A 16,045-nucleotide genomic window follows, 5' to 3' on the forward strand; every position below is an offset into this window, starting at 1 on the left:
TCACATAAAATGACCTGGAAAAGACTCAAACACCCAGGTCTACAAGAGGTTAAACTTGATACACAAGTTTCAGATTTAGTAACATTGTAAAGAACACTGAATAAATTAATTTGTACCATAAAAAGTAAAGACTAATGATCACTGTATAATGATTTTATGTATCTATTTTATGCAAGGGAGGGGCTTCGGCTTAGCACCTCCCCAGAGGATTCTCTGCTCATTTTAATTGCCATTTCTAGCTTTATTATCTTGGTAAATAATGTTATTAACATAAAGTGCTTTGTCCACACGGCGAACGCTCAGGTCTAATTCAATCTCTAAATTGTTTAGATGAAATAAGCCCTTATGGTCCCTGTAGTGCAGAAGCGCGGCAGCTTTATACCATGGAATGTTCTAGATGATAATCTATAATAATTGCAAAATGAGATCTACAAATGTTATGAAGTAAAAGGATCAAAGATGTTTAACATTTAGATCAATTTTATTATACAGTGCTCTGAATACATAAGTAACGGGTGAGACTGTGATCGACAAAAGGGGTTTTCTCTGATATAGACCAGGGGTCGGGAACCTTTGGCTCTCCAGCTGCTGTGAAACTACAACTCCCAGCATGCTCCATTCACTTCCATGGGAGTTCCAAGAACAGCAGAGCCAGTATGCATGCTGGGAGTTGTAGTTTTGCAACAGCTGGGGAGCCGTACGTTCCCTACCTCTGATATAGACTATGATAATGATTTTCGTGACCTCTTACCAGCACAGCGCCGTATAGTATATAGTGGCTGTGCTTGGTAATGCAGCTCAGTCCCATTCATTTGCATGGGACTTGATTGCAGTATAACCTTGTGACCAAAGAGCGTGAAGTCAGGATCAAGGAAAGGGATCAGAAAGTTGTCCCTATCCTACAAATCAGGGATCTCCTCGACTTCTCCGCCACAGGGAATTCGCCGCTCCGTCCCTTATACGCCACAAAGTGGATCGCCACAATTCTCGGATACCATCCTTTCCCGAGCGAGCTTTTTTCTCCGCCGGGATAAACTTTTATAAAGCTCGCACTTTTACTCTTTAAAGAAGATTTTTCTGAAAGCGACAGAAAGTCGGCACGAAAAACAATTTGCATGTAATAATATAGTGACACACATAGGAAATGGGAATTAAAAATAGAACTTTTATACAGCAAGCAACCAAGAATTTAATATTATTCCATGTACTGCCAAAGCTTCATAAAAAATCCATTACAATCTCCAGGCAGGCCTGAAATGAAGTCGGCATTGTCAAAATATTTTGATCTTTTCTTTTCAGAAATCTGTTCTCCTCGAGATCTGAGAGACGGGTCTAATATCATTAATATATCTCATCACAACACCGGGATGCCGAGGACGAGGACTACTGCTATATACTGCTATATACTGCTATATCTGGCTGCTAGGAGCGGCCATTGTAGATTCATTACCTCTATAGAGAGATGACTGCAATGCGAGGATTAGGCACAGTTCACACCTTGCTTTTTTAATTAAGAATTTCCTGCTTTAATTGCAGTAAATTTTTAGCACCGGTTACTTTGTTACGTTTACTGCAATAGTCACAATGCACTGCTGATTTTAATGGTATGAAGTTCTTAATTTAAAAAAAATGCATCATGTGATCCCGGTTTTAGGGGGGGGGGGGGTTCTTTATTGAGACAGAACAAAACTTAATCCCATATGTCAGGGTTGGGCTCATCACTTGTTCATTTGGGTTCAGCCCAGGTTAAAAGGTCATTACAATGTGATCAATACGGATCCAGCACCCAGGACCTCCGCCGATCAGCTGCACACATGCAATCATTGTGAATATGGACATGATTTAGTGATACACTGTTGGGAGTTGTTTACTCTGCATGTGGCCTCCTAGTGGTCTCAAGGTGAATTGCAGCTTGACAAGGGGATTGCTAGTATGTTATCACAATATATTGAATTTTTTTTTACATTTAGAATTGGAGTCACTATGGAAATTTGTAAAAAATGTAACGGTGGACTCAACTGTAATACAGAGATAAATCCAAGTCACTTTAAAGGTTCTGTTTCTGGTCCCTATCATGTCTATTCCAATCTGTGGCTCTCCAGACCCGGCTATTGCATCAGAGGACAGGTCTTAAAAGTTAAAGAACTGATTAAAAATGTTTACAGCACCTATGCAGACCTATGTGGTCCTGTCCTATATATGCAGACCTATGTGTGCAGACTACAGACAGGTCCTGTACAATATATGCAGACCTATGTGTACAGACTACAGACAGGTCCTGTACTATATATGCAGACCTATGTGTACAGACTACGGACAGGTCCTGTACTATATATGCAGACCTATGTGTGCAGACTACAGACAGGTCCTGTACTATATATGCAGACCTATGTGTGCAGACTACAGACAGGTCCTGTACTATATATGCAGACCTATGTGTGCAGACTACAGACAGGTCCTGTACTATATATGCAGACCTATGTGTGCAGACTACAGACAGGTCCTGTACTATATATGCAGACCTATGTGTACAGACTACAGACAGGTCCTGTACTATATATGCAGACCTATGTGTGCAGACTACAGACAGGTCCTGTACTATATATGCAGACCTATGTGTGCAGGCTACAGACAGGTCCTGTACTATATATGCAGACCTATGTGTGCAGGCTACAGACAGGTCCTGTACTATATATGCAGACCTATGTGTGCAGACTACAGACAGGTCCTGTCCTATATATGCAGACCTATGTGTGCAGACTATGGACAGGTCCTGTCCTATATATGCAGACCTATGTGTGCAGACTACAGACAGGTCCTGTACTATATATGCAGACCTATGTGTGCAGACTACAGACAGGTCCTGTACTATATATGCAGACCTATGTGTGCAGACTACAGACAGGTCCTGTACTATATATGCAGACCTATGTGTGCAGACTACAGACAGGTCCTGTACTATATATGCAGACCTATGTGTGCAGGCTACAGACAGGTCCTGTACTATATATGCAGACCTATGTGTGCAGGCTACAGACAGGTCCTGTACTATATATGCAGACCTATGTGTGCAGACTACAGATAGGTCCTGTCCTATATATGCAGACCTATGTGTGCAGACTACAGACAGGTCCTGTACTATATATGCAGACCTATGTGTGCAGACTACAGACAGGTCCTGTACTATATATGTAGACCTATGTGTGCAGACTACAGACAGGTCCTGTCCTATATATGCAGACCTATGTGTGCAGGCTACAGACAGGTCCTGTACTATATATGCAGACCTATGTGTGCAGACTACAGACAGGTCCTGTCCTATATATGCAGACCTATGTGTGCAGGCTACAGACAGGTCCTGTACTATATATGCAGACCTATGTGTTCAGACTACAGACAGGTCCTGTCCTATATATGCAGACCTATGTGTGCAGGCTACAGACAGGTCCTGTACTATATATGCAGACCTATGTGTGCAGACTATGGACAGGTCCTGTACTATATATGCAGACCTATGTGTGCAGACTACAGACAGGTCCTGTCCTATATATGCAGACCTATGTGTGCAGACTACAAACAGGTCCTGTCCTATATATGCAGACCTATGTGTACAGACTACAGACAGGTCCTGTCCTATATATGCAGACCTATGTGTACAGACTACAGACAGGTCCTGTCCTATATATGCAGACCTATGTGTGCAGGCTACAGACAGGTCCTGTACTATATATGCAGACCTATGTGTGCAGACTATGGACAGGTCCTGTACTATATATATGCAGACCTATGTGGTCCTGTACTATATATGCAGACCTATGTGTGCAGGCTACAGACAGGTCCTGTACTATATATGCAGACCTATGTGTTCAGACTACAGACAGGTCCTGTCCTATATATGCAGACCTATGTGTGCAGGCTACAGACAGGTCCTGTACTATATATGCAGACCTATGTGTGCAGACTATGGACAGGTCCTGTACTATATATGCAGACCTATGTGTGCAGACTACAGACAGGTCCTGTCCTATATATGCAGACCTATGTGTGCAGACTACAGACAGGTCCTGTCCTATATATGCAGACCTATGTGTACAGACTACAGACAGGTCCTGTCCTATATATGCAGACCTATGTGTACAGACTACAGACAGGTCCTGTCCTATATATGCAGACCTATGTGTGCAGGCTACAGACAGGTCCTGTACTATATATGCAGACCTATGTGTGCAGACTATGGACAGGTCCTGTACTATATATATGCAGACCTATGTGGTCCTGTACTATATATGCAGACCTATGTGTGCAGGCTACAGACAGGTCCTGTCCTATATATGCAGACCTATGTGTGCAGGCTACAGACAGGTCCTGTCCTATATATGCAGACCTATGTGTGCAGACTACAGACAGGTCCTGTCCTATATATGCAGACCTATGTGTGCAGACTACAGACAGGTCCTGTACTATATATGCAGACCTATGTGTGCAGACTACAGACAGGTCCTGTACTATATATGCAGACCTATGTGTGCAGACTACAGACAGGTCCTGTACTATATATGCAGACCTATGTGTGCAGACTACAGACAGGTCCTGTACTATATATGCAGACCTATGTGTACAGACTACAGACAGGTCCTGTACTATATATATGCAGACCTATGTGGTCCTGTACTATATATGCAGACCTATGTGTGCAGACTATGGACAGGTCCTGTACTATATATGCAGACCTATGTGTGCAGGCTATGGACAGGTCCTGTACTATATATATGCAGACCTATGTGGTCCTGTACTATATATGCAGACCTATGTGTACAGACTACAGACAGGTCCTGTACTATATATGCAGACCTATGTGTGCAGGCTACAGACAGGTCCTGTACTATATATGCAGACCTATGTGTGCAGGCTACAGACAGGTCCTGTACTATATATGCAGACCTATGTGTGTAGACTACAGACAGGTCCTGTACTATATATGCAGACCTATGTGTGCAGACTACAGACAGGTCCTGTACTATATATGCAGACCTATGTGTGCAGACTACAGACAGGTCCTGTACTATATATGCAGACCTATGTGTACAGACTACAGACAGGTCCTGTACTATATATGCAGACCTATGTGTGCAGGCTACAGACAGGTCCTGTACTATATATGCAGACCTATGTGTGCAGACTATGGACAGGTCCTGTACTATATATATGCAGACCTATGTGGTCCTGTACTATATATGCAGACCTATGTGTGCAGACTACAGACAGGTCCTGTCCTATATATGCAGACCTATGTGTGCAGACTATGGACAGGTCCTGTCCTATATATGCAGACCTATGTGGTCCTGTACTATATATGCAGACCTATGTGTGCAGACTACAGACAGGTCCTGTCCTATATATGCAGACCTATGTGTGCAGACTACAGACAGGTCCTGTCCTATATATGCAGACCTATGTGTGCAGACTACAGACAGGTCCTGTCCTATATATGCAGACCTATGTGTGCAGACTACAGACAGGTCCTGTCCTATATATGCAGACCTATGTGTGCAGGCTACAGACAGGTCCTGTACTATATATGCAGACCTATGTGTGCAGACTACAGACAGGTCCTGTCCTATATATGCAGACCTATGTGTGCAGGCTACAGACAGGTCCTGTCCTATATATGCAGACCTATGTGTGCAGACTACAGACAGGTCCTGTCCTATATATGCAGACCTATGTGTGCAGACTACAGACAGGTCCTGTCCTATATATGCAGACCTATGTGTGCAGGCTACAGACAGGTCCTGTACTATATATGCAGACCTATGTGTGCAGACTATGGACAGGTCCTGTACTATATATATGCAGACCTATGTGGTCCTGTACTATATATGCAGACCTATGTGTGCAGACTACAGACAGGTCCTGTACTATATATATGCAGACCTATGTGGTCCTGTACTATATATGCAGACCTATGTGTGCAGACTACAGACAGGTCCTGTACTATATATGCAGACCTATGTGTTCAGACTACAGACAGGTCCTGTACTATATATGCAGACCTATGTGTGCAGACTACAGACAGGTCCTGTACTATATATATGCAGACCTATGTGGTCCTGTACTATATATGCAGACCTATGTGTGCAGACTACAGACAGGTCCTGTACTATATATATGCAGACCTATGTGGTCCTGTACTATATATGCAGACCTATGTGTGCAGACTATGGACAGGTCCTGTACTATATATATGCAGACCTATGTGGTCCTGTACTATATATGCAGACCTATGTGTGCAGACTACAGACAGGTCCTGTCCTATATATGCAGACCTATGTGTGCAGACTATGGACAGGTCCTGTCCTATATATGCAGACCTATGTGGTCCTGTACTATATATGCAGACCTATGTGTGCAGGCTACAGACAGGTCCTGTCCTATATATGCAGACCTATGTGTGCAGACTACAGACAGGTCCTGTCCTATATATGCAGACCTATGTGTGCAGACTACAGACAGGTCCTGTCCTATATATGCAGACCTATGTGTGCAGGCTACAGACAGGTCCTGTACTATATATGCAGACCTATGTGTGCAGACTACAGACAGGTCCTGTCCTATATATGCAGACCTATGTGTGCAGGCTACAGACAGGTCCTGTCCTATATATGCAGACCTATGTGTGCAGACTACAGACAGGTCCTGTCCTATATATGCAGACCTATGTGTGCAGACTACAGACAGGTCCTGTACTATATATGCAGACCTATGTGTACAGACTACAGACAGGTCCTGTACTATATATATGCAGACCTATGTGTGCAGGCTACAGACAGGTCCTGTACTATATATATGCAGACCTATGTGGTCCTGTACTATATATGCAGACCTATGTGTGCAGACTATGGACAGGTCCTGTACTATATATATGCAGACCTATGTGGTCCTGTACTATATATGCAGACCTATGTGTGCAGACTACAGACAGGTCCTGTACTATATATGCAGACCTATGTGTTCAGACTACAGACAGGTCCTGTACTATATATGCAGACCTATGTGTGCAGACTACAGACAGGTCCTGTACTATATATATGCAGACCTATGTGGTCCTGTACTATATATGCAGACCTATGTGTGCAGACTACAGACAGGTCCTGTACTATATATATGCAGACCTATGTGGTCCTGTACTATATATGCAGACCTATGTGTGCAGACTATGGACAGGTCCTGTACTATATATGCAGACCTATGTGTGCAGACTACAGACAGGTCCTGTACTATATATGCAGACCTATGTGTTCAGACTACAGACAGGTCCTGTACTATATATGCAGACCTATGTGTTCAGACTACAGACAGGTCCTGTACTATATATGCAGACCTATGTGTGCAGACTACAGACAGGTCCTGTACTATATATATGCAGACCTATGTGGTCCTGTACTATATATGCAGACCTACAGTATGTGTGCAGACTACAGACAAGGACTGCAGCATCAGACTACATTAGGTTTGTTTGTAGTTGTAATCATGACAACACATAAATCTGCATAGGTGCTGCATACAGAAGACAATGGGTCATTTTAAGACATTCTATTTACAAAGTTTCTTCCTCTGTTAGATGCAATGTATTGAAGCAGAAGTTGGTTGCACCGGTGGATTTATTATCTAGTATGTGAAGACATTGGATACCAGTTAACCCTTCGTCCCTGCTCGATAGTGGATCTCACATGTCGCTGATCATATTGTCCGTGCCTTCACCGGGGCAGTGCAGAGACCTGACCCCGACCATCTCCTCCTCGTGACCAATGGTCTCTGTAAATGAAGATTGTTGGTTGGGGAGTCCTAATCCCCCCGGAGGACTGATAGTGAAGGTGTGACTATGACAAGCCATAACAAGCTGTACTGGAAATCTAATTATGGAGAAATTGGGGCTACGGCAATGTCAGCTCCTGGAAGATGAAACCATTCAGACAGGAACATGCCACCAGGAACACGAATCCTCCATAGTGTTCATCATGCTTAGTGTCTCCAGTAAAGACTTTCTAACAAACTCATTCAGTTTTTCTAAGAGCATAGAAGATGAGGTTATTAGGCAGCAAAGTCATCCTGGGACCCCGGGCCCTGACACTCTGCAAGTCGATTGCTCTTCTTTATTATGCAGCCATAGTCACTGAATGTTTTTCCTGACATTGTCCCCTTCATCAGTGCGGCTTACTGTCAACTCAGGATCCCTAACCAGATAGAAGCGGAGCAAAGTTACATTGTATTAATATAGTAATATAGAATGTGCTAATAATATTCTGCAAATAGCTCCAGAAGAGTAACAATCATGAGCAGAAGTAGTCAGGTAACATATAGGACTTACTGTAGGACCCAGGAGCTTAGGGTTAGGTAGTCTCATGCTAGCAAACACTGTCTATATACCCGAGTTACATATACGGACTTCAGTAAGGTATCTGCGCCACAGGACACCCAGACCTTACATGAAGGACTACCATTCAATAGGATTTGATGACCAATGAGGGGACTTGGCGACATGACCCTTTTATATCACTGGTATAGGAGACATTTTGGGTCCCCTGCACTGTCTATACTTATACCCCTGACCCTAAGTAGTTGGATATAGTGGATGACAAAGGAAGATAAATCCAAACATGTGCAGGATCTACAGTGGACATGGTCTGTACCCATATGAACAAGGCAGAGCCTGGTAAACTTGGGCAGATCCCAGGGCCCATTGAGCTCAGCTGAGAACTGAAATCAGTTTTAGTAACATAACCCTTGCAAAACTTGCTGTCACCCGTCTCCTCTCTGACCCCTCTGTAGCTGCTGCCTCCTCCCAGTGATGTATAGGACTTCTGTAACAGCAGTCTGTGACCGCAGATAGGTGATGGATCAGGTCAAATCCTGTTAGTTAATTAGCTATTTGAGGAACTCATCTAAGCAGTTAGACGTTTGTCTGTCAATGTCGACTCCAATAGCAACCAGCAGAATTCTGAATGCAGCTCTGGAGTACAGACTCGGACTCAGGATCACTAAAACAAAATAATGCTGTGTTACCAAGTTACTGAATGTTTCATTAGATCTGATTTTTTCTTCTTTAAACAATTAAACTTTATTTAGGATTACACCCAGTAGAATACAAAAAAATATTACCCGCTATTGATAAGCAAACAGATACAATATAATATACGGAGCCAAGTATTGCAATAGAGATCTCACAACAATCAAACAATGTATCAGATCGATACATCGATACAATGTATCAGATTCTGCTTACTCTCTGGTGTTACATATAACATGGAGTTGGGTCCAAGTAAGTCCACGCTGGCTGCAGAGAGGCTAGGGGTGGAGCTACCGACTAAAGAACCAATCGGCTCCTGATTTTGGAGTCATGTGACCACTTCAAGGCCCCCGAGAGCCTTGTTCCTTGTATGTTTGGAATCCCGGTCCCCGCCCTCCTCTCGGCACCTGACAGTTGATGAATGTACACCGAGCCGTTTCGGGTAAATTTAATCATTAATAAATGTTTTCTGTGCCATCTACGAGCTGTCTGCTTGAATTATTGCAGGCAAATGGATCGCCCGCGCTCAGTTTAACATTTGGTGCCTTTTAGCGATAAAAAAAAATCTCTAAATGTCCCTCTTTGTGTCGCCTGATTAAACATTTATAATTTGTAATTCATCATTTTAATTTCTCTCTTACTTTGCTTGGGTGACTTTTGTTTCAAATGGCAAAACAATGAAAGGACCTGCTTTTAACTCCTCGCCTGCTGCACATGAGGTTCCAGACGGGGTAAACTGTCAGCCAATTAAGAAGCCAAATCATCCGACCTCTGATATCTGAAGATGATAAAAAAAATATTCTGTTTGTTGGTGGCAAGTGATCTTCTTATCTCTAAAATGGAGACTTGGTCGGGGTGTGAAGACTTTTGCAATCATGGATTTTCATTGCTCTATTGCTTCTCAGGTTATCTAGGTTATTCTCAGGTTATCTAAATGAATTCTTCCATATGTGTATACAGCTCTTAGGGGGACCTATGTGTGTCCATGGTTAGAAGTAGTCTAATCCTGAAGTAGCAGACGAGTAGGATAGAAGACCCTGGAGTATAGAAGACCCTCGTAGTAGCAGACGAGTAGGATAGAAGACCCTGGAGTATAGAAAACCCTAGTAGTAGCAGAAGACCTTCATGGTAGCAGAAGAGTAGTATAGAAGACCCTTGTAGTAGCAGAATAGTAGTATAGAAGACCCTCATAGTAGCAGAATAGTAGTATAGAAGACCCTTGTAGTATAGAAGACCCTCGTAGTAGCAGAATAGTAGTATAGAAGACCCTCGTAGTATAGAAGACCCTCGTAGTATAGAAGACCCTCATAGTAGCAGAATAGTAGTATAGAAGACCCTCATAGTATAGAAGACCCTCGTAGTAGCAGAATAGTAGTATAGAAGACCCTCATAGTAGCAGAATAGTAGTATAGAAGACCCTCGTAGTATAGAAGACCCTCGTAGTAGCAGAATAGTAGTATAGAAGACCCTCATAGTAGCAGAATAGTAGTATAGAAGACCCTCGTAGTATAGAAGACCCTCGTAGTAGCAGAATAGTAGTATAGAAGACCCTCGTAGTATAGAAGACCCTCGTAGTAGCAGAGTAGTAGTATAGAAGACCCTCGTAGTATAGAAGACCCTCATAGTAGAAGCAGAGTAGTATAGAAGACCCTCGTAGTATAGAAGACCCTCGTACAAGCAGAAGAGTAGTATAGAAGACCCTTGTAGTAGCAGCAGAGTATTATAGAAGGCTCTCTGTATCTGACATGGCCTATACAGTTTTGTACCACAAGGAAGGATTTATCCACTGGCAGAGCTATAAGGAACACAATAGTTGTAAATGTGACAGGGCCCAGAGTTTAGGGGCCCCACAGGTCGCCCTCACCACACTAAGGCTGATTAAACATCCTTTATCTCCTTTCTGATCATCATGAATCTATTACCCTGCACCCTGGTATTCTGGATACACAGCCTCCCACTGTCAGAAAGGAGGAGATTAACCTTTTAATGCCAAAAGTAGCAGTTGATCAGTTTTATGTAGGAAGTATTCTGTGGGTGAGGCTGTGGCACAGACGGGGGCAGGATTATTATGTGGGTCGCACCGATAGGGTATCAGACTGATGGGAAGCTTGTGCACCTCTAGTTCTGCCCCTGGACGTGCAGTTCCCGCACCAGCTGATCCCGTCCGGTGAATTTTTTTTTTATGTATCAGCCAAGCTGACATATGAAAGAAACATCTTTGCTTGTAAACCCAAGTGCGCGGTCCCCAGACATGTCGCAGCCTCGCAGCAACTGTGAGATTAGCTTTCTCGCGTCTCTTCGTTCTTAATGCCGCCATTTCATTCACACATTGGAGAGCAAATAACCGTCAAATTGCTTGCTCTAATGAGTCGAAATTAAACTCTGGTCCTGATAAAACTTGTTTATTACACTACTTTCTATGGCAAGAAAAAGTCATTTTGGGTGAGAGCGAGAACCAGATAGAAGAGCGGCGGAGACGGCGGCGAGCTGCCTAACTCAATTTCGCGATGTTAGGGATTAAACGCATTTAGGGGACTCCGAGGTCCCAGCCAAGGTCACGCCGCTCACTATTCATTAACTACATGCTGTATAATGTCATTTTATTTTAATGTACCAGGTGCTAGACTTACCGCAGGAGGCCGGACCCGCTAATACTTTAGATGAAATTGCAGAACTTTAGATATGAGCGAGATTAGGCGGACTGTGAAATGTCTCCGAATAGATTCTGCAATTGCAGACAGAAAATCACCCAATTTTTTGGAGTAATTTTTTATGATATTTAAAAAATAATTACTGGATCCTGCAATTTTAACTCTGGCCACTAAGCCTAATAATAGACAGACAATTGCAAATTCTGGCTTTCATTTCTGCAATGTGGGAAGAGTTTTTCCAGAAATGATATATTGATGTACTGCTGATATAGAGGAAATATTTCTGTACTAATATGTCTTTTTTGCTTGCAGGAATCGTGAATCCTACAAACACATCCGCCCCTTGGAGGAACCCTGGCAAGACGTTGGTGAAATGTGATGCAGGAACAGGATGGGATTGAACAGCAGACGATAAACCAGTTACCTTCGGAGACCAGCGAATGTGTCTTCACTTCAATGACTCCGAATTTAGCGCCCAATATGCACAAGGAATTTTCTTCCGACGCTCCGGCAGAATAGTCAGCGCCGCTACTTGTCGATGGTCTTCCCCTGGCAAAGACTTGGGATCCGCACTCGATGTTCAGAGCACTTTATCTTGTACCGATGAGGAGAAAGGTGAAAAAAGGAGGCTTGTCCTTCCCAATCTAAGTTCCTGTATTCTCAGCTACTAGAGCGCACCGAGGAGTCTCCGCGCTGGGGCGTCATTCACCATGGCCAGGCACAGAGGATTTGTCATGCCAGCTCTTTGCTTATGGATGTTAGTTCTCTTTGCACTTTTGTACACGGGCAGAGTACAAGCAGACTGCTGGCTTATCGAGGGCGACAAGGGTTTCGTCTGGCTGGCCATCTGCAGTCAGAACCAGCCCCCCTATGAGTCCATACCACAGCACATTAATAGCACCATAGTGGACCTGAGGCTCAACGAGAACAAAATAAAGAGCGTTCACTACTCTTCACTTAGCCGATTTGGCAACTTAACGTACCTCAACCTCACCAAGAATGAGGTGTCCTACATAGAGGACGGAGCTTTCGCCGGTCAGTTCAATTTGCAGGTGCTCCAGCTCGGTTACAACAGGTTACGAAATCTGACGGAGGGGATTCTTAGGGGACTGGGAAAGTTGGAGTATCTCTACCTCCAAGCCAACCTGATCGAAACTGTGACTCCTAACGCCTTTTGGGAGTGCCCAAACATTATGAACATTGACTTGTCCATGAACAGGATCCAGAGGCTGGACAGCACTACCTTTGTGGGCCTCAGTAAGCTGACTGTCTGTGAATTGTACAGTAATCCTTTCTATTGCTCGTGCGAGCTACTGGGCTTCCTAAAGTGGTTGGATATATTCACCAACATGACTCGCACTTTTGACCGAATGCAGTGCGATTCTCCGCCGGACTATACAGGTTACTTCTTGCTGGGTCAAGGTCGATCCAGTTATCGCAATGCTCTCGGCATGCTGTCCTCTCTCTGCACAGATGGGTCTTACACAATGATGCCGCATTTGATGTCACCGAGGTACCAGGCCACCACCGGCCCACCGGAAAGCCCATGTTCCGAAGAAGACTGTTTTTCCGGAGATGGCACGACGCCCCTTATCAATGTCTACACGCCTCCGGCCAACTCCAAAGTCAGCCTCAGTGTCAACCTAAATACGGAAACCCATTCGGATGCGGTTCTGGTGGCCGAAATCCCTTACCCTTACAGTAAGATGTACATCTTGGTTCAGTACAATAATAGCTTCTTTACCGACATTCGAAACCTGAAGGCAGAGAAAGAATCCATAAAGTTGGACGGGTTGAAACCCAACACAAACTACACATACTGTGTCGCCTCTATTCGCAACTCTCTCAGGTTCAACCACACCTGCATAGCCTTTTACACTCGCAGCCATACCAAACAAGAACATGTGCCTACCCCATCCACCGCCACTCACTATATTATGACTATCCTTGGCTGCCTGTTTGGTATGGTCATCATCCTGGGTATTGTATACTACTGCCTGCGCAAAAAGCGCCAAAAAGAGGAAAAGCACAAAAAAGCGGGCGGTAGTATGAAGAAAACAATCATTGAACTTAAATATGGTCCCGAAATGGAGACACCTAGTATAAGTCAGCTGTCTCAAGGGCAGATGATGGGCCCTGAATCAATGTCCCGCATCCCCTATTTGCCCTCGGTGGGGGAAGTAGAACAGTACAAACTCATAGAAACCAGTGAAACGCCCAAAACCACCAAGGGGAATTACATGGAGGTGCGGACTGGTGAACAACCTGAGAGAAGAGACTGTGAACTCTCCATGCCACCAGACACGCAGAGTTCTGTGGCTGAGATATCCACTATTGCTAAGGAAGTAGACAAGGTCAACCAGATCATAAATAACTGTATAGATGCCTTGAAGTCAGAGACAACGTCATTCCAAGGCGTAAAGTCGGGAGCGGTCTCGACGGCAGAGCCTCAGTTGGTCTTGATATCTGAACAGATTCCCAGCAAACATGGCTTTCTTTCCCCGGTCTATAAGGAAAGCTACACCCATCCCTTACAGAGGCATCACAGCATGGAAGCACCTCCAAAACGCTCTAGCACATCTTCCAGTGGGTCTATCCGCAGCCCCAGGTCATTTCGTTCCGAAGGGTCTGCCCATAAGTCAGAGACAAAGTATATAGAGAAGACTTCTCCAACCGCTGATACCATCCTCACTGTGACCCCAGCCGCTGCCATCTTACGAGCAGAAGCTGAAAAGATCCGCCAGTATACAGAGCACCGGCATTCCTACCCAGGCTCACACCAAGGTGAGCAGCAACAGCAACAGCAACCGCAGCCCATGCCTCAGCATGAAAACCTAGGAGGTCGCAAAACCTCCATCCTGGAACCTTTAACTCGGCCCCGTCCAAGGGAACTGGCTTATTCCCAACTTTCACCCCACTACCACAATTTGAGCTACACCTCCAGTCCAGAGTACACGTGCAAACCCTCCCATAGCATCTGGGAACGTTTCAAACTGCACCGCAAACGCCACAAAGAGGAAGAGTACATGGCAGCCGGCCATGCCCTGCGCAAAAAGGTCCAGTTTGCCAAAGATGAGGATCTCCATGACATCCTAGACTACTGGAAGGGCGTCTCTGCCCAGCACAAGTCTTGAGTCCTCACCTCTTCCCTTTGCCTCCAGCTACTCGTGACTTAACTCTTTCTTTCAAAAAAAAACAAAAAACCTTAACCCTGTCCTAGAAAGAGTTCCCAGCAGAGCATTTGTGGGGTACACAGACTCTGTAGGTCTCTTTAGCGGTAAAGAGGTTAACAGGACCAAACTCCAACTAGCAGCAGCTACTTTTTATTCAAAAACTGTCTTTACGAATGGAAAAAAAAAAAAAAAAACAATAACAAAACTATTATATCTAATCTAGAAAAGAAACAAAAAAACAATACGACGGCTTCAAAAAAAAAAAAAACCTAAATAACGAATCAACTCAAAAAACATGAGCATATGCACCAAATCAGAAACAAAAATATACGCTAAAACTGTGAAGAGGAAATAACTTTTTTTTTTTTTTTAACAAAAAAATCGTGTGAGATAGTAGGAGTGGTCGGAACTCTGTACGCATTATCGCATGTTATCTCATATTCTGACTTGCGTGGTTTGACTCGTGTGAAATTTTGTTCTATCCCTTCATCACTGCAGGACAAAACACAGCGACAAGACTGGAATAGACAGTAAAAAAAAAAAAAAAAAAAAACTCCTTTCCTTAATGTTAATTTGTATTTCAACCGAGTCTTCCAGTGCAGACTTTGCCTACGTGAAGGCTCCCATTGAACACCTACAGCTGCATTCAAAACTGTGATCACGATGACACTGTACAGATACAAATTTCTATATTTGCAACGTTTGCTGTAAAGAGAGAGAGAGAAAAAAATTCAATATGACAAATAAATCTATATCTATATAAATATATAAAAACTAGAAGCTTAACCCTTTGGCAGACGGTAAGGGGGCCTTGCTTGTTACGCCACCGGCTGCTAAGGGGTTAAAAACGAAAAACGAATACATTGTTTGTATCAGGTTTTAGAAACAAAAACAACAAAAAAACAAAAATGAAACAAAGTTGTTTTCTATTATTTCACTTTATTTTGTTTAAAAAAAAATTTCTCTGTTCGTTGGGTTTATTTTTTTGGGTTTATTTTTTTCGTTTCTTCACTTGAATGATTGTTTTCTGAAAGAGGTAAACTGCAATGAGAAATAGAAAAGATGACACTCTTACAAAAAAAAAAAAAAATCTCCGGTCTGGTCTGTCTTTTATTCAAAGTTTTTTGGAGGGAATTGCGTCAATTGGAAAGGAT

General features: G+C 43.5%; 1 protein-coding gene across 2 annotated transcripts in view; it reads left to right on the top strand.

The window, feature by feature from the left end:
- The window catches only part of ELFN1 (extracellular leucine rich repeat and fibronectin type III domain containing 1), a 694,846-nt gene extending 679,450 nt beyond the window's left edge, over nucleotides 1–15,396 (top strand). For both annotated transcript variants that reach the window (XM_075284201.1, XM_075284202.1), the window contains one exon: nucleotides 12,031–15,396. In XM_075284201.1, coding sequence (XP_075140302.1) covers nucleotides 12,429–14,852 — 2,424 coding nt within the window. In that variant the 5' untranslated portion in view covers nucleotides 12,031–12,428 and the 3' untranslated portion in view covers nucleotides 14,853–15,396. The remainder of the gene's footprint in view (nucleotides 1–12,030) is intronic.
- Nucleotides 15,397–16,045: the final 649 nt, after the last annotated feature.

The sequence above is a fragment of the Leptodactylus fuscus genome, chromosome 8 (genome assembly GCF_031893055.1).
Source record: "Leptodactylus fuscus isolate aLepFus1 chromosome 8, aLepFus1.hap2, whole genome shotgun sequence".
NCBI lineage: Eukaryota > Metazoa > Chordata > Amphibia > Anura > Leptodactylidae > Leptodactylus > Leptodactylus fuscus.